This window comes from Mus caroli, unplaced genomic scaffold (genome assembly GCF_978045245.1).
Source record: "Mus caroli unplaced genomic scaffold, Mus_caroli_1 scaffold_9, whole genome shotgun sequence".
Lineage (NCBI taxonomy): Eukaryota > Metazoa > Chordata > Mammalia > Rodentia > Muridae > Mus > Mus caroli.
In genome coordinates, this window is record NW_028227264.1 from 54,305,960 (window position 1) to 54,326,179 (window position 20,220).

The 20,220-nt window shown below is 36.4% G+C and overlaps 1 protein-coding gene across 1 annotated transcript in view; it reads right to left on the reverse strand.

Moving 5' to 3' along the window:
• Nucleotides 1-9,395: 9,395 nt before the first annotated feature.
• Tbc1d32 (TBC1 domain family member 32) overlaps nucleotides 9,396-20,220 on the reverse strand; it is a 244,143-nt gene continuing 233,318 nt past the window's right edge. The window contains exon 33 of the mRNA XM_021174643.3: nucleotides 9,396-9,679. Coding sequence (XP_021030302.1) covers nucleotides 9,560-9,679 — 120 coding nt within the window. The 3' untranslated portion in view covers nucleotides 9,396-9,559. The remainder of the gene's footprint in view (nucleotides 9,680-20,220) is intronic.

Consider the following 20,220-nt stretch of genomic DNA (forward strand, 5'->3'; position numbering starts at 1 on the left):
GGCTTTGTTATCCCCTTCTAATCACACAATAACAAGTTACAATATAATTTATAATGTGTCTCCAAAAAGTTGTTACCACTAAATGTACCACAGTATAACTTCCTGAGACAGATGCTAATTTCATAGCTATTTTATCCAGAAGGAAACCAAGGCTCAGTGGGTTGTTGATGACAGAGCTGGGATTTAAATTCATGTAAGACTGGTTCCCTCAGGCTACACAGCACATTTGATATCTTTTACATATGGTCTTGAGGTCTACAATCCACTTCTAAAGAGTATCTTTATCATTGATAAAGTATTGGGTTTGGACTGTGTATCCTATACGGTCCACTCTATTTCTAAGGCTGTTATTAAGTCAACCTGAATTGGATTTAAATGTATAATTAGTATTCTAAACCACATTGGCCAATTTTCCTCTAAAGGACCAGGTAATGAATATTTTAAGCTTTGCAAGCTTAAAATATTTTGCAAGCTGTCACAAATATTCAAATCAACTCTGCCATTTTAGCACAAAAGCAGACACAGTGAATTTATAAACACTGGGCATCATGTTCAAATAGCACATTGTGAACTGATATGTAGTCAGTGGTTTTGTGCTTACCTATCATGTGGATTCCATTCCCAACACCACAAATATACCACATGAGACATATTTATTTGAAAATAGTATCAATGAGAAAAGTTGCACTGGGGTTGACCAGTAGTCTCTACTGTGCCAGTTGTGTCCTGATTATCACATATAACAAAAGATACTTGAGCTGGGATTAGCAAAAACAGATTGAAGAATCTGTAACAACATTGTGCTAGCAGAAATCTTGAACCATTGGAAGCTCAAGTTTTCCAATGTTATAGCCACTCCATGTAGATCACATGACGGGCTGCTTCCAGACTCTTTCTATCTGGAAAGAGTCTATACAGATTCAATCCCTGACAGTTTCCATAGGAGAGAAGCATATATTTTTGCACAATGCTCTATTTCAAAAAGTCATATGGTTTCCAAATCATGACTTGGTTTACAGGGTAGGTTTCAGTCATCAGATGCATGAATGCAATTCAGATAAAGCCAACATATATGTATATTCCCACAGAAGGAAATTTTTACATGTGTGTTTTAGTTACACATGGGATTAAATAGAATCAAATGAGCTATTGTTATTTATATTAGCAATGTATCTCATAATATGTGAGTAAAAATGTGTCAAGGACATAGGTCAGTTCTTAAGATAGATTTGGTCTATTTTTTAAAGGTTTATTTTTATTTATGTATATGTATACCACATATGTACATGAGATCCCCTGGAGCTGGAATTACAGATGCTTGTAATCCACCTGATGTAAGTGTTGGGAAAAGAACTCAGGTAGACTGCAAGAGCAGCAAATCCCCTTAACTGCTAAGCCATCTGTTTAGGTTCTATCTAAATTCTTTCAGGACACTTAATATTCCAATTGTGTCTGTTTTATAATTCAAAACCACTTGGATATTTCATTCTTCATAGTACTAAGCTAGAAATTTCTGGAAAGTAGGATTGAATAATTGTTCTTATATTTGTAAATAATGTATGCTTAGTTTTTAAGATATAATTTAAGATATGATTTACTAATAGCATTACTGAATAATAATGCTAGCATTAAATGACAATGTACACATTAAGATGAGTTTAAAAACCTGAAGTATAACCAACTTTCAATAAATTTGAAAAGACTAAAATTATACAAAGCATTATTTTTTAAAGATTTATTTTTGTGTGTACATGCATGTACATGTGTGTACAGGTGTTGGTAGAATCCAGAAGAGGGTCTTGGTGCCTGTATGGTTGAGTTCCATTAGGTTTTGTGCTGCTTAATGTAGGTACTGGGAACTCAGATTCTCTGGAAGGGAAAGTTCTCTTAAACACTGAGCTAAACATCCTCCTGTCCCAAGAATAGTCTTTCTAAGATTATAGTAGAAAACATTTACAATTACAGTATTTCTGAGAAATAAAAAATTACTTTGGACACTAAATAGTATGCTCCTATGTAACCCATGGATCAATAAAAATATAAAAAAGATGAGGCAGAATTTTAACTAGATGAGAATTCAAGACAAATCTTCAAGTCTGTGGATGTGACTAAGGTGGAACACAGGGAATTTCCCAGGCTTCAATGCCTCTGCTAGAAAAGAAAGGCTTTACAAAAATGACTTAAAGAACAATGAAATGGAAATGTGAAGGAAACAAATTCCAATGCCGATCAATGGAACAGAAAGTAGAAAAGTCAATGATTTGCATTTCCCTTGATGCCTAAAGATGTTGAAAGACTTTAAGAACTTTTCTGTTATTCAAGATTCCTCTGTTGGGAATTACTGTTTAGCTCTGTACCCCATTTTTAATTGGGTTATTTGATTTTTTGGAGTCCAACTTACTGAGTTCTTTATATAGTTTGGATATTAGGCCTCTATCAGATATAGGGTTACTGAAGATCTTTTCCCAATCTGTACGCTGCTGTTTTGTCCTACTTAGAGTCCTTTGTCTGACAGAAGCTTTGCAGTTCAAGAGATCCCATTTATGAATTGTTGATCTTACAACCTGAGCCACTGGTGTTCTGTTCAGGAAATTTTTACCCATGCCAATGTGTTCAAGACTATTTCCCACTTTTTCTTCTATTAGATTCAGTATGTCTAGTTTTAGGTTGAGGTCCTTGATCTACTTGGACTTGAGCTTGAGCCAGGGTGATAAGTAATGGGTCAGTTTGCATTCTTCTACATGCAGACTAGTTTGACCATTAGTATTTGTTGAAGATGCTTTCTTTTTCCCACTATATGGCATTGGCTTTTTTGTCAAATTCAAGTGTCCACAGGTGTGTGGGTTTATTTCTCTGTCTTTGATGTGCCTAATCCTGAGGAGACTTGATGCTCCAGGGAGAGGGTGTACGAAGACACCCTCTCAGAGGCAAGGGGATGAGGGTAAGAACTCTGGAAGGGTAACTGGGAGAAGCAACATTTGGGATGGAAATAAATAAAATAATTAATAAAAAAGAAAAATAAATAAAAGATCACTGACTGAAAACATTAAAATATGGACATCGGCCAAACTGATTAGAACAAAAGCAGTGACATTGTACAAATCCTGCACGAAGTAGAAAAAGAAAGGACTCTCCTGAGTTAGTTGGTGCCAATAACCTTGACAATTTGTCTTTATGTTTTTAATTAAAATTTTGAATTACACTAAAATTGCCACACCCTCTTGCCAACACCCCCTCACATTCCCTCAACTTGTTCTCAAAATGGCCTCTTTTCCTCTATTATTCACATATATGTGCGAAAATATATAAATACAACTGGCTAAGCTTGTTCAGTGTAGTTCTGTTTAGGAATGATAACTAAGTATCTGCCTTATCAATAGACAAAGTTAATTCTTCTTCCCTCAGCAGCCATCACTTGCCAGTGGTTCTCTGTCTAAGAGTGAGACCTGGCGAGAGTCCCCCTTCCACATTAGCATGTCTATTGAAAATTAACCATTAAAATGGACAAATATGGTAAAAGAAAGACTTACCAAAGTTCACTTTTGAAATATAAGTGGAATAGCCCTAAATATATTATACAAATTAAACATTTAGTTTAGAACTTATCATAATAAACATTATAGGTTTCTATGAAGAATTCTATTAAACATCTAGGAAGAAATCATATTACTTATATATAAACTCTTACAAAAAAAAGGAGGCTGGAACACTGCCCTAGACATTGCCTAAATATCAAATCCACAAAACTACAAATAACTATCCCTTATGCACATGGAAAATTCTTCTAATTTTAATATTAAAACTGATAATATGTAAAATTGATAAAATAACATGAGTAGCTAAAATTAATCTTTAGCAAGAATGCAAGGTTAGTTGAGCATTAATTAGATCAATAGATGTTAATACACTCAGATGAAGAGCAAGGAGAAAAAGCCCTAGAAACATTCTCCTTTTAAAAAAAGATTCACTTATTTTTATGTGTATGTGCCTAAGTGCATGCATGGGCATAATGTGGGTTCAGTGCTTGTGGAGACCAAAAGAGGGTGTCACATCCCTTGGAACTGGGGTTAAAGTTTCCAGATCTCATTATGTGTACTAGAAACCAAATGTGATATGTACACACATTAGGTCACTTATAGTATTCCTGTGTGGCTAGAAACTCTATATAACCTGAACAGAAAGGCTTTTACTAGAAATGCTTTGACAATCTGTTTTCGTGTGACTTGTCTTTCATTAGAGGATGTCTTTTGTCATAGCTCATCTTTTCCTAGTCAGAATGGCTAAGAGGAAAAACAAACAAACAAATAAATAAAACAAACAAAAACAGGTGTTGGCAGAGGCTGGTAAGGATGCAGGGCAAAGGGGAGCACTTAATGCTGGTGGAACGATAAACTGGCACGGTCACTAGGGAAAACAGTAGACTTTTCCTTAAAAGCTGAAAATAGGTCTAGAATATAACTGGAGATATACTACTCTTGGAGTTACAAGTAAAGAGTCTATACCTTGCTACAGGGATATCAGCTCTTCCATACTCACTGCTGCTCTATTCCCAATAGTCAGGAAATGGAAACAGCATAGATGTCCATCAACTGATGAATGGATAATGAAATTGGATACAGTTACACAATGAAACATTATTATGGTATTAAGAAAAATGAAAAGTATGAACTTTTCTGTAAATGAGTGGACCTAGAAATGATTATTCTGAGTGCAGTAACTAAGCTCCAAAAAGATAGGAATTACATGTTTTCTCCTACGTGAATATTAACTTTTAAATTTTAACAAGAGCTTAGAGTTACAGCTTAGGTAACTAAGAAAGGGCCGAGGGGCAGGAGGGGATCAGTCAAGGAAGGGAAAAATTATAGAGTTTTAAAGGAAGAAAGGGGAACTAGAGGATGGGAGTGGTTAAATTCCTTCCTTTACCCAGTCCTCCCATTCCCCTCTCTATTTAATCCTTGTTACTATCTACATCTTGCATGCCCCTGCACACAAAAGGATGGAGGGAAGCATATACAACTTTGGTAACTCATCTTACAGCCATGGATTTCTAACTATACTGTTTTCCCAGCTCACTGTCTTACTGTCCTTAGATCACATACTCTAGCAATCCAACCATGGAATCTTCCACACTGAAGTGTTTCCTATATCACTGCAAAACAACTTCAACTTCTGAGATGCCTACGATGTGTATGTGTTCCCTGTCTCATTCTGCTTTGAATGAAGCAGCCAGGAGCACGGAAGATGCTGATGTGACCATGCTTGCCCTAAGGCTCATTACAGTCTCTTCTACTTAATTGCAGGACTCATTTAGTGCATCCTGAGTCTAACTGATCAGCTTCCTCTGTCCACTTTGGCATCCTCACCCCAACATAAATGCATGTCTACTTTCACTTTTAAAATTACAAAAAGATTACACTAATTATGCATGAGCCAATGCCTGTCTCATTTTACAGTAATACAAACATATATTCTATTAAGCCCAATCCAATTAAGCTTTATCTCCTACTATGTCATCAAAACCTCCTAAGTCCAGGAGGGGAAATAAGTGCTTTTGCCATTTTTTTTATATTTTCATGGTTTTAAAAAGAAAAATCATGAGGATGGTAATCTCTGAGTAGCAGTGTGATCTCTCACTTGTCTTACAAGTTAAAAACTTTATCATGTACAGGTGTTTTGCCTACATGCACCGAGTGCATGCCTAGTGCCCGTGGAGGTCAGAAGGATCCCACAGAACTGGAGTTACAGATGGTTGCAAGCTGTCAGGTGGGTACTGGGAACTGAACCTGACTCCTCTGCAAGATCAAGTGCTCCTAACTGCTGAGCCATTTTTTCCATCCCTTATCTTAGATTTTTAAAATATATTCATGTGTAGTGCTTAAACTGATTATTTAAATGAACAATGAAACAGACCTCTTTAACATCTGGGAAACAGAACTCAAACAGGAATACCATATTATTCACTAATCAGATTTAAATAGACTATTTTAATGAAGTTAAAATAGTTTCCTGAGAATTATAGTATAATATCTTGACAGATACTTTAGATATTTACGTATCATGAAACGCCAAACCACAAGGGTTGTGTTCTGAAGTCCTGAAGGTGGAGTCTGCATCCTTGTGCATCCTAGAAAGCACTCAACCTATTATCCATTGAATATAATAGCACTCAAGCTATTATCCATCGAATATAAAAGTTTGAAGACAGATGGTCAAAGATTTACATACTAATAATGTTCTCACAAGATAGTTTATACCATAAAATTTTATTTATCATTAAATTCTGTAAAACATATGAACTAGTTCTTCACAAATAAGAGACAAGTCTGTTCTAAGAGTCCAGACTTTTTAATTACACAATAGAGGCAGGAAAGTATTCTTTAAGGCCATTATTCTCAAAATAAATAGAATCACAAATTACAAGGGTAGCTGCACAAACTCTGTTTTATGTTTATGTCCATGAAACCAATATAAGTCATTCTTCCTAAGACATTTATTATTTTTTTAAAGTTTTTAGTGTTTTTCATTTCTTGATTTTTATTTTATTTTATAAATATTACATTGTCTTTGGTTAAGGACTGTTGTGGAGGGCGAGGAGCAACTAGGTGTTATTCTGCTACTGTTTAGGTCATAGGCATCAAACTCTAGCTACTAGGTTTGACACTAGATATCTTTATCTATTGAGACATCTTGCCCACTCTTATTACTTTAGTTCATTTTTACTTACTAATTTATTATTTGTATTTATTTTCTTTTTTTGAGATAGGGCTTTACTATGAAGTCCTACTTGGCCTGTACCTTGCATCGATAGACTGCTTCTGTTTCGGGAGCCTTGGGATCATCAATGTGAACCACCATGTCTAGTTTCTAATTTATCAAAGGAAAATCAGAACCAGATGACATCACTTTTTGAAAGATGTAATTGTCATAATATAGATATTTCCTGAATTTCCAATGAAAGCCATCCGTCTCTGATGATGTGTTTCTCTCTCAAATGCTAGAACTTTCCCATGAGAAAAAGTTCTGGCTTCTAAGCTTTAAGAGCATCACTCTGGAGCACAGGGCGTTGGAACCTTCAGCATGTACTCTAGCTCCACAGAGGTACTCTGCAGACAGAGAACTTGTTAGGGCCATTGCCCACTTCACTCACTCAGCAGGATCCAATGCGCACTGAATCTAATTAACTTGTTCAATCTACCTTCCTCCAATTTACAATAACCTCTAGCAATACTATTACTGGAAAGCTATTGCTGGCGTGGACAGTACAAAACTTATTTGGGAAAAACCATATTTCAAATGCCTAAATGTCCCTAAATTCAAAACTCTACAGAACCAGTTGCCTCACATGCTGACAAAAATAAAATTGGGCATGGTCCATTTTGGTAGAAGAAAGAAAAAAAGCAGTATTAGTTTAAAATGTATAGTTATATAAGCTAGGAATACACAATAACCCATATGATTTTTTAAAAACTGAAATTGGTAAATTAATAGCTTATTGGGTATTAGCATTTAAACAGTAAATGGACAGTTACTCAAAATAAGAAGGAAAAAGAAAAAACAGGCCCTTCCAGGTTAATCTTATGGGCACAGAGAGTTCTGTTTAAATAAAACATAGTGTGAATCATTTCAATTTAAAAATCTATTCGTTTTAATGTTTTCAAGTTCAGTGCAGATCAAATCTATCACCAAGAAATGCCAAAAAACAATAGCAGAATGCTTATCAGCACAAGGGAGCCAATCTGTCTTCCAAATGAACCGTGTGAGTTTTATATTTCAAATGAAAAAAACAGAAACTGATAGCAATATTAAAAGTGCCTCTTAGAAAGATCATCAGGTGTGAGGACAATGTCCCAGTAGGATCCTTTGTTTCTCCATGGGAGAAATAAGCATCCGTGCTGTTGTCTGTGTTCTTCCTTCAGTACAGACACACAAATGAAGACATCTGGCTTTTGTTCCATCTGTATAGACTCTTTCTAGTATTCTGGTTTTTGTTCCTTCTCCCCCTATCCCTCTCTTCTTTCCTTCCTTCCTTCCTTCCTTCCTTGTTCCTTCCAAAAATATTGCTTCTTCTTCCCAAGATCATTAGAAAAAAATATTACCACAGTAGAAATGACACAGTTGCTGGGACATTTAATTTAAAACTTGTATTAATTGTATAAAGGGTTTCATTATAACATTCCCAACACACAGGCAATATTCTTTGCTTCTGTGTCTCACATTACTTTTATTGTTAAAAACATTTTACTTCACGGTTCCAGGCACATCTACCATGTGCATCTGGAGGTCAGAGAGTAGCTCTTGAGAGTTAGTTCTCTTTTTTGACCACACGGATTTGAGGGAATGACATCAAGTTGTCAGGCTTGGAGGCAAGTGCCTTTATCCACTGAGCGACGTCTGTGGTCCTCAAACCTCCACCGCATTCATATAATCCCTGGATCTTTCCCACTGCTTATTCTTTTATATTACTACCCCTCCCACAGCATCCACAAAGGAGATAAAACATGTGTACATGTCTTTATGTGTCTGTCTTTTATTATCTAACATGATCTCTGATCCCAATTTCCTGCAAATGCTTAATTTCATTCTTTGTGGCTGGGTAAATCCCTATTGTGTTCACACGCCATGAATACTTTGGCATATTCCATAACCTGGCTATTGTCAGTAGTGTCATGAAAAACAAAGATGTGCAGGGATATCCACTGCCACCTGATATTTATGTATTTATTTATGTCATGTAAGTTGTATGGCTAGGTCAAGTTTTAGCTTTATGAGGATCCTCCACACTGATTCCCATAGTAGCTAGATGAATGCACATAGCCACTAGTAAGTTCTAAGCCTCTTCTCCCCACCAGTTCTGACTGGCATTGGTTCTCTTGATGACGCTGTTTTGATGAAGTACAGTAGTTTGGATGGGCAGTCTCGAGGTGGATAAAGGCAGAGAGCCTCTCTTCATGTACTTGTTTACAATGGCTACTTCATCATGTGAAGGGTCTGCTCCCTTCTTTGCCCATTTGACTGGAGTCTTTTTGTTCTTTTACTATTTTGTAATTAAGTTCAACATATGTTCTAAATCTTATTCCTTCATTGGTTGAATAATTGGCGAGGATTTTCCATGGTTTATACCCTAGCTTCCCTTTCTTTTATTTCACACGTATGTTGTACAATCTATCTATGCCTGCTTTAATTTCCTCAGCTATTGGGATCTCACTCAGAAGCCATTGGCTATGTTCATATTTTTCAAGAGTGTTTCTTCTAGTAGTTTCAAATATTTAGGTATTATATTAATGTCTTTGATCACTTTGTAAGGCAAACACAAAATAAAAAGTATAACCTAGAGCAGATTCTAAAAATTTAAAGAACAAGGGACTTCACAAATAAACTCACTTCATTCCACACACTGAGCAAATAACAAGATCAATATATTCTGTTCCCAACCTCACAGTGCTGATTTACAGTACGTGGACACACAAAGGACCTTACAGATGTAGACAGAACACCATCAAGTTGCTTTGTCTCCTTTACAAATGAATAGGACATAAAATGGGAGTGTGCTTCTCCTGATCTATGTGTTCTGCACTCTGATGCTGCGCATGTCTCGCAGCAGCACTGGTCGGTAGTTTTGCTCCAAATTCTCCATGTATTCAAAATAGTTGCTCACTCGAAACCCATGCAGTGCTTCTTCCTGCCAGGAAAACAGCAAGGGAAAGTCATTTACTCAGAGAAAGATACACAATTCCAAGTGAAGAATGTTTAAATGGTCGGTAGAATCATTTGTTTTCAGCTATAGATGTTGGGGCAGTTGACATAGTTGGTAAATATGTAATTGCCTTTCATTTGGGGAGCTGTGTCTGTTATCTGTCAGGAATGAATCATGGCCTTGTGTAGCAAGGTTATTTTAAAACACAAAAATGCCTTACAGCTAGCAACAGTAGCAATAGCAATAAAACTTAAACTCTTAAATGATGAAATCTTCCTGATATTTTACCCATGTTTCAATAGTGAATATGTAAAGGTCCTGAACTATATCTATCAAAGGATGTTGTGATGTTGCAAGAAATGTCTGAGCTGTAGCAAGTGCTTATAAAAACCCCCATAAGCATGTGGTTTACGATGCTGGCACTGGGCATGCGGGCATTCATTTGTGCTTTTAATGGTTAGTGTCCAAAAGGAGACACTTAAGAATAAACAGCAAGAACATTTAGAATTTTAAAGGTGTTTTTTTTTTTGGGGGGGGGAGGGTGTTGGGTGTTGACTACATCTTTTAGCACACTCAAATATCTAGTGTAGTATCTACCAGAAACATTTTTTGAAAACCTTCAGAATAGTTATGCTCAATTCAGCATAACGATGTTAGCTTTTGAAGTTATAAAATTTTGTGGCAATTCATGTTTTCTCTAAGTTTATAGTTTAAAGACAAAAATGAATAACCCACACAAAAAAAGCAGGCCAAAAGAATAAAAGGCAATGTGTATCATACCAGATACTTTGCTAGAGGTGATAGAAGAGAGATATCAATGCAAGATAGCTAGAAATACATACAACTTTTCACATAAAGGACAATTTTAAAAGCCTCAAAAGTACTCATATATCTGTATTAAACTTAATATTATATATGAATATATTACATATATGAAACCTCATATATACAAACTTATAAGTAATAATTCACAACAAATAGGAGGAATTTATTATTGTGCCACGTGTTACTTAAAATCCACAAATTTGAAGATAAGATACAGACAATCTAAAAAACTATTACTGATCAACAAAAGTGGACAGAAGCTGAAGAAACTGAACAATTACAGTTGACATCCACTGTTAAAGTTATGGCAAATAGCACCTGAGGAAAACCTTTGAGCTCTACTTTTAATTTTAAAATAAAGGACCTTGTTTCATCAGTTCTCAGACTGTTCACTCATGCATCCTATCAGCACACACAAGCCCTTGGTTATGCACATGAGACAGAAAGGTGAGGAAGATGAGCACCGCATCTAGACTGTTAACAGCCATGGTCGAAAGCATGCTCTCAGATTGACAAACATGCAACTTCTCTGAGGGTCATGATTGCTGTGATGAAACACCATGAACAAAACAACTTGGGAAAGGGTTTATTTGGTTTACAGTTCCAGAGAACTGTTCATTAGCAAAGCAAGTCAGGACAGGGACTGAAACAGGGCAGAAACCCAGAGGCAGGGACTGATGCAGAGGCCATGAAGGGGTACTGCTTACTGGCTTGCTCCTCATGGCTTGCTCAGTCTTCTTTCTTACAGAAGTCAGGACCACAAGGCAAGGGATGGCAGCACCCACAAGGGGCTGAGCCCTCCCCCATCAATCACTAACTAAAAAGATGCCCTAAAGGCTTGCCTATAACCTGATATCATGGAAGCATTTTCTTAATTTTGCGTCCCTCCTCTCACGTGACTTTAGCTTGTATGAAGTTGACAGAAAACTATCCAGCATATACTGAATCAAAGAGAAGACGTTCAACTGGATATGGTGGCACACATTTGTAATCCTTGCCCTTGACAGACTGCAGCAAGAAGACAGTAGATTCAAAGCAACCTGGGCAATGTATTGAGTGCCTGTCTCAAAGGAAAACAAAAACAAAAAACAAAAACAAAGAGATATTCACTTAATTAATGGCAGAATATTATGTCTTTGTAAATTTGTGTCTATGAAAAGTCCTTCCTCACAAGGTGGAAAAGGATCCAAGTGAGCCCCATCACATTGGACCACCTTACATAGCTATGGTTGTAGGTCCAGAACTCTTACGAATTTACCCATTTTCTTTAAGTTATATGTGACTTGGCTTTGACGGTCTCTACATTAACAATATCCCTAAGTTGGAAGGCAACCAACATCTTTCCTAACAGAGAAGATACAACACTATGAGAACTGCTTCCCAGGGCATTCATGATTGTCACATAAAAGCTATTATTCATTAAATACAAATTACAGTGGAGCTCAGCAGTGCTTGAACAATAGCTCTAATAATACTTTCCTGGCCAAAAAAAAAAAAAAAAGAATCAAAATGACTTAACATCTTTTAATTATTGTTCTACTTTCCTTTAAACATAAAACTACCTATGGAAGCCACAGCTAATACTTGGCTTAAATATATTTCTGCTTTAAAATATGTATTTTTCAAAAACTGGCTCCTCTTTTAGATATTAATTTTAAAGTTAAAAGAAATATTCTAGTAACTACACTGAAGATAGATTCATAGTAATGACATACAAGGTTACTGAAGTCTCATTTTATATAAGTGAAAGATTTAAATATACATTTTAAATGTATTTTTAAATGGTATTGTTCTTTTTAAAATATTTCTAGGCTATTTCATTTCTAAAGAAAAATTTAAAGTCCAGAACTTCCACTTTATCTTTAAAGCAGAATATTTTTCATGTCATCCTAAACATTCTCTAATGCTTTCCTTGGGGTAACCTTACCTGTGATTTTGACCATTTAGATTGCTAAACTATTGTTCAAGTAATAATTAACCCTTTCCTTGCAGGATACCTTCATTAGTTTCCTTGGCAGATCTAAACACACTGGAATCACCCCATTCTGTGAACAGGGAAGCAAGTATAGTGACACTAACCATTTTTTGTAACAATAGTGAAAGAGTTGTTCAAGTGAATACTTTAATAGGTTATGCTGCAATAATTTAAATTTGGGTTAGGAGGTTCACTGAGAGCATGCTACATTTCATATTATACCTAATTGCTATTCAATCAGTTTGCTTTAAATGATTGCTTTATCATTAATTCTTCATTTTAGATGTAAAATTACCACAAAGCATTAGCAATAACCAGTTTTAACTCCAGCTCTGTGTGTGTTATTACATGATATGATGCAAACATCTTTCCTTAAAATATAAAACTCTAATTCCAAGTTCCTTTTTACAGTTGAAAACATTTGATCAGGGTCCAATGAAGTTATAATATTATTTAAGAGATAACCACACAGAAACCAGGGACAATTTGTTTCTAATAGGAAGATAGGATTTAGATTTAGCCAATAAAGCTTTAAAATGTTTCTACACTAAGTTTTAGATTATGAACTTATGCAAGTTTACTACTCTAAATATTAATTTCACATGTGCCAATTGTAAACATGGTAACAGCTTTGCTCTGTGGTTGATATATTCTAAAACCAGAAAGTCTTATCAAAGGGCACAAGTCTTCTATATTCCTTTACTATCCTTATATGCCCAACTTGTTCTGTCCACAATGCTTTTCCTGACTCTCTAAGACAGTGGTTCCTAACCTGGGTTGTGACTCACATATCAGATAATCTACAAATCAGATATCTATATTATGAATTCATATCAGTAGCAAAATTAGTTACAAAGTAGCAACGAAAATAATTTTGTGGCATGGAGTTACCACAACATGAACTGTATTAAAATGTCACAGTGTTGGGAAGGTTGAGAACTACTTCTCTAAGGAGGCTGAGCTAATTCTTGCCCCTGAGCTTTGCAGCTCCCTCTCTCTGGTTTATGAAGACTCCCCCAACCCTCCGCCCCATCTCACAGATCTTTATACGGTTTTCCTTTTAAGACATACAGGGCCCTTCTTATCCTTTGAGTATCCCAAACAATGTCTCCCTCACCACGTCAGTGTCCTTCTGTAAGAAGTATAATGTCAGTAATATTTACTTAGACTGTTTTTCCCAGAAGAATTTTTTTTCTGATTAATATGATGTTTTAATTGATATAACATAGGAAGTAATATTATCAAAGTACATTATATACGTATGTATATTACAGTCAGGGAACAGAACTGATAGAATGAATATTAAAGTGGGATTAAAGGGGGGATTTATTAGAGGTTTTACAGGTTGTGGTTGAGGCTAGTCCAAAAAAAAATGGTATTAAACAGTGGGAAGGCCAAAAGTATAGTAAGTATTCTGATGCCCTCTTCTGGTGTGTCTGAAAAGAGCTACAGTGTACTCAAATAAATGAAATAAATAAATCTTTAAAAAGAAAAACTCATCCTGAAAAGGACTTGGAGCTATGCTTGGATCCAGAATACAATAGTCCGTCTGAGATATCCAACTTCATAGACTATACTTACTATACTTCTGGCCTTCCCAGAAGAATTTAAGAACCATGTGAAGCAGGGACACTCTATCATGTGATTACTACTGTGCTATGGATACTGTTGCTACACAGTAAGTAGTGGAATAAGTTAAAGAATAAATAGACAATACCTCTAAAGTCTTCTGTCCATGCCTCACATTCAATACGCATTAATGTTGGTCATAACAGTGCCCACTGACAGTCTTGAAATGGCTGTGATACCCTCCCCTGAGCACACAAGACAGAGGGAGAAGTGAGAGTCACATAGCATGGTTACTGACTTCAGTTTTTGCTCCTCAACTCCTTGTCAAAAATGTGTGGGAACTACCCATCGCAGGTGCTAAGACTTCATGGTCTTTTTTCACAAATCCTCAGGGATATGCCTATGACGGAAGGCAAATTATACTTATACTTTTAAAGGAGCTTTGTACATATTGTAATTTCCAAAGATAATAGAGACTTAAATATTTTTCAGCAACCAGAAGCCTATTAAACTTAATATCTTGATGTCTTGATTTTCTGTGATGTAGACATAAGGTACAGAAAGATCATTGTGCTGACATGGGCTACCTTCCTTGGTTTTTCTGGTTTTATGACTGAGTCTATTCACTACCAAACATTTGATTGTTTGTGTTTGCAAGGGTATAGTGACTTTTAAGTACTAATTTTAAAAATATTAATTTATGGAGGAAAAGGTTTGGGTGGGATTTCGTGGAAGATAATTGATTTACTACATCTGTAAAACTTAACAAGGATTACTTAAATGATTTGCAATAATACCAAATCTCATAAAAGCATCTAAGAAGTGTTTTGTTCAGTTGAAATATTTATTATGAAAATTATATGCCCAGGGTGGATATGGAGATGGATCAGTGGGCAAAGGCACTTGCTAACATGATGAGGGAGACATAAAAAATGTGTTTTCAAGTGCCAGAGAGCAATGTAGCCAGCATCTGAAAATACAGCTGATGCTACACTAGGCCTGTTTTATTTATTCCCCGGGATAGGCTTCATTAATCATATGTGCACTTTTGTCTTCTAAGGCTTAGCACTTAATCAGTTTTTCTCTGTCTAATCTCCATTTCCTACTCTGTCATTACCTTCTGATAATAGCAGCTGCAGTAGCCATCAACAATTCCCTCTCAACAATTTACTGATTGGGTTGAAATCAATCTGATTTTTCTCATAATTATAAATTAATTTTCTACAATATGGAGGATTTACTGGAGGAATGTTAATTAAGCATTCTGAACTTTCACAGCCTGGTTTCCAGTGGAAGGCAGTCTTTCCCCAGCCTTGGCATTTGGGTGAGGTTTGTCCCGTGTGTACAGACAGATGAATGTTAACAATCTCTGCCAGTCTATAAGCATGTGAGAGGGGAAGTAAGAGGCCAGGCCAGTCTGTGAAACACTCAAACGTTCCCCACAGGACCCTGCAAATGTAGCTTCCAATGAATCTATGAGTATAGATATGATTTTGTTCTGTTACATAGAAGTCCACTATTCAAATTTTTTCTGAAATAAAAATGATTTGGATTTTCTAGTTAGCTAAAACATTTTAGAACATTAATTTTGTTGAATATTTTTCTCTCTGGAACTGTGGTGGCCACAGACTCTCAGTGGCTGTTGAAAATAAAAAAAATCTTTCAGATTCCCTAGTAACTCAGGAAGACAAATTAATAATGAAGGAATAAAATACATGAATAAATAACTAAATATATCACTCAGTCTCAGGATTAAGCATGAGTGCTCTATCACAGCTTCAAAAGGTGTCCCACTAAAGGGTGAGGATAATACTCTTGACTATTCTATTATCCAGCTCACACTCTGTTGTTGTCTATAAGGATACTGTGTGAAACAAAACAAGCCAGGCTTGGTGGTGCACGCCTTTAATCTTTTAGCACTGAAGGCAAGCCTCGTCTATGCAGCCAGTTCCAGGTCAGCCAAGGCTAAGTAGTATGACACTGTCTTATAAATAAATAAATAAATAAATAGCTAAAAATCAAAGCAACAGCAAAACATAGATATTGGATTATATCAGGCCATATCCATGACATTTACTTACTCTGATAACTTAATGCTATAATGAGAACAGGAAAATCAAGTAACCATCCAACCCCATCCAAACATATTCTCCATACAACCACAGTGCTCCCTCAGTGGACTGGGGCTGACAATTAGTGGTGCTCCCCACTGACTGATCTAAGCCACTTCTTCTTGTCTTTCTAGTTTACTGATTCAGAACACTAAAAAACTCTTCAGTGGGCTGTTAGAAATGAATGCAAGGGATCTAGATCCCCTATGGTCTGATTTAAAATCCTGAGCCTAATCTAACGCGAATAGCTATGGGCTGATATTGTCCCTATGGAACATATTTCACACAGACTTTTACTGGCAAAGCAGGATTGGTCACGACACTTTCTCATTTTCAATCAATAAATGAAACTTATTTTGGAAAAAGAAGCACTTATCTAGTTTTTTTAGAGGTTCTCGGGACAGCTGGTGATGACTGAAGGGTTAGGTGAGTAAATATAATTTACTTATGTCGTAGTAACTGAAACTCAGGATACGTCTAACAGCAAATGCTCATTCTAGTTATTTTTACACAATGAATCATCATCTTTTTATTTTTTAATGAAATGTCTATGAGTGTCCTTCTGTGTGCTTGTGTAAAACAATGCCTGACTCAAGGTCAGAGGACAACTGCAGGAGTCAGTTCTCTCTGCTTCTACCATGAGGGGTCACTGAGAGTTGAACTTGGATTTTTAGTTGTATCACACTGAGTCATCTCTTTATCCTCTCATTAGATTTCACAGATTAAGTATGAATCATTTACAAAAGAAAATTTTACAGTTGTTTAGTTCAACTTCATTTCTCTCAGGAGTAGTATCAGCAGAAAGACAAACCAAGGACAAAAATGATAGAATTGTCAATCTAAGGAATATTATCATAGCTCTGGCTTCTCATTGTATGGAAAAATGTTGATAAGTGTTTTCTCCCTTTCAACAAGTTTATGCTGCATGTTTCTGTATGTGACTATATACAGGTAACTATGAAAAGTTTTCCACATATGGTCACATAATTTGCAAACAAGATGCTACTATAGGTCTCAAAGGAGTTCAAATAGTACATACATATATATATGCATTCAAGTAAACTACACCAAAATTTCCTGCAAGGAGAGAAAGGGGGTGGGATTTTGAGAACCACACATGGAAAGTTAAACAATAAGAATAAAATCACAATACCAGCCAGAAAAGCTTTTCCCACTCTCTCAAAAACTGCAAATAAAGAATTTCAAAGAAGGGTCAGCTCTAGGACACATATTAAAGTAAATTCTGTTCCAACAGGTCTTAGCTTGGATTTAACCAACTCAATTCGAATTCTAGTAATTTAAATAGGAATTAAAAGATAAACTTTCCACCTATTTAAACCCTTTAGGTTAAATTGACAGCACTGTAGCAAGCACACAATGGAGTTTGGTACACATTTAAACAGGTCACATTTTTAAACCCTATTACAACTTTTCTTGGCAGCTGTCCAAAGATGGCATTGCAGAAGCCACCAATGTTAACCAGAAAAAAGATGACAGTGCTGTGTTGCAGAATACGTGAAGCCCAAGACTATTATTTTCTGGACAAACCTGTTTCTCCTTGTGATGTGGCTCAGACCTAGCACATACCTTCAACCCAAGAGCTATCTGTTTGTTGTAAACAGGATTAAATACAGTCAATCATAGGTCAAGATGCAGAGCAAGCAACCAGTTGACAGGGAGTGAACATAGGAAAAAATGCTAGAGGGAGAGGAAGACAGGAGGATAGATAGAGAGACACACAGGAAGTAGAAGGGAGGGACATTCAGTTTGAGGGGTTTTTGAGACTGTGTGGAGAAGGAGAGCTTCCTTTGGGGATGTTGGCTGAGGGGGAAGGTAAGTTGTATGCTTTCTCTACCTCTCTCAGCCAGCAGGCTTTCACCTCAACATCTGGCTTCTGAGTCTTTGTTGGTTAAATCGAATGTTTGAGATTTCTTCAAACCAGCATTACTGTAGTCATCAACACTGCCCAGAGTAAGATGACACTGCTGTAGTCACCACTATTAACAAGACAGAGGTATGCAAAGGCATTCAGCTAGCAAGGATGACAGCAGAAAATATCCCAAACCTTAACAATGTTTGTGGCTCAGTATAAATAAAACGAATTAGCTCACTTAATTGAATTTTCTACTATTTTTTTCATCAAATATCTATTGAGAAAGTCTTGAACTGACCACATCACAGTTCTTTTAAAGCTAAAGAATGCGCTGGAAATGATGAACAGAAACACAATCTCAGACATCAATAAAATTTATATAATAAATTTATAGAGAACTATGTGCTAGGGGAAATTAGATATAAGAGCATAGACAAACTTTATACCCTAACACTTTAGTACCTGGTCACCACACACAGCTGCCCTAATGGCCCTACCTGACTATGAGCCTTCACTGTCTTCATAGCCTCGATGTTTAAATGGCCTTTTCTCTGGATCAGCTCAGACAAATCATTGTGATTCTGTGTTAGTGTTCCTCTTATATGTACAACCACTGTTTTGTTGAACATTTTCATTAAGAAAGATCCTATGATTAAAACTGTATTCACGCTTATAGTTTAATGTGTGTTGAATTAAAAAAAAAGTATTACGCAAAAATGATTGGCTGGCAGTCTCATGTGACTGATGGTATTATCACAAAAATGTCACTGAATGGAAACTAACAACACAAATACCTAACAGCAAAGAATAACACTATACTAAAACAAAATTCCTTCACCTAGGAAGAGATACATTCTCTTTTTGGTGAATGAATATGGTTGTGTCACTGTGGGATAGATGGGGTGATGAACAGCACTAAAAGAATGCCAAACACAATCATGATTTCAACATTAAACAGTTTCTTTCTAACAAGCCCACAATAAGTCCATATAGTAATGTACTTACATATCATGCCTGCTTGTCTCCCAAACTTCAAATATATTACATTGTGATTTAGGAAGTAAGCAAAATTATTTTGCTTAAGAACACTATCAAAGCCGGGCGTGGTGGCGCACGCCTTTAATCCCAGCACTCAGGAGGCAGAGGCAGGCGGATTTCTGAGTTTGAGGCCAGCCTGGTCTACAAAGTGAGTTCCAGGACAGCCAGGACTATACAGAGAAACCCTGTCTCGAAAAAAACCAAAAAAAAAAAAAAAAAAAAAAAAAAGAACACTATCAAATATTGCATTCTTATGAGTGTTATGAAAGGATAATATTTCATGTAAACATTACATGAAAATGGAAAAGTTAGGAAGATATTCTGAAACATTAATTTTTTAACAAGTATAAATGTTTTGAACTAAAAACTGAACATTCACTGATCAAACATGATTCAGCAATACTTTTCAGTTAACTCGGTTAACTGAGGTTTCCATCTCTACTCTAACTGTATAGTGTTCAAGAAACAACCCCATTCTCATCTTGAAAATAAAGACAACCAGTGCTACCACTCAGAGTAGATTTTGGGAGCAGAGTCTTGATAACATTTGACAATTGTGGTGGTTGGGTTGAGAGTGGCTTCTGTAGGCTCACACATTTGAATGATTGGTCCCTAGTTGGTAGAAATGTTTGGGAAGAACTAGGAAATATGGCCTCATTGATGGAGGTGTATCACTGTCCATTTCCAGTTAGCTCTCTCAGCTTCTTGCTTGTGGATAAAGATGTAAGCTCTCAGCTATTGCCCCAATGCCATGGCTACCTGCCACCATGCTCCCTACCATGATGGTCCTTGACCTTAATCCTCTGGAACTGTGAGCCCCAAGATTAAACACTTTCTTCTATAAATTGTTTTGGTAATGGTGTTTTACCACAGCAATGGAAAAATGACTAAGACAACAATGAAGTGTTCCAAATTAGTGATTATTTTATAACAACTTTTTCCTCTAGGCTTGATCATACTTACTTGTAACCTCCCCCATCAGCCTGAAACCTGGCTGCTCAGGTTTCACTGTTAGCACGAAGAGAGCATTGGGGTGGAGCCTGCCACCCTATAGTTCTGCCACTCCCACTGCTGCTACCTGCTGCCTAGCTGTTCCGGAGCCAAACACGTGGTCACCTGCAACTGGACTCCAAGG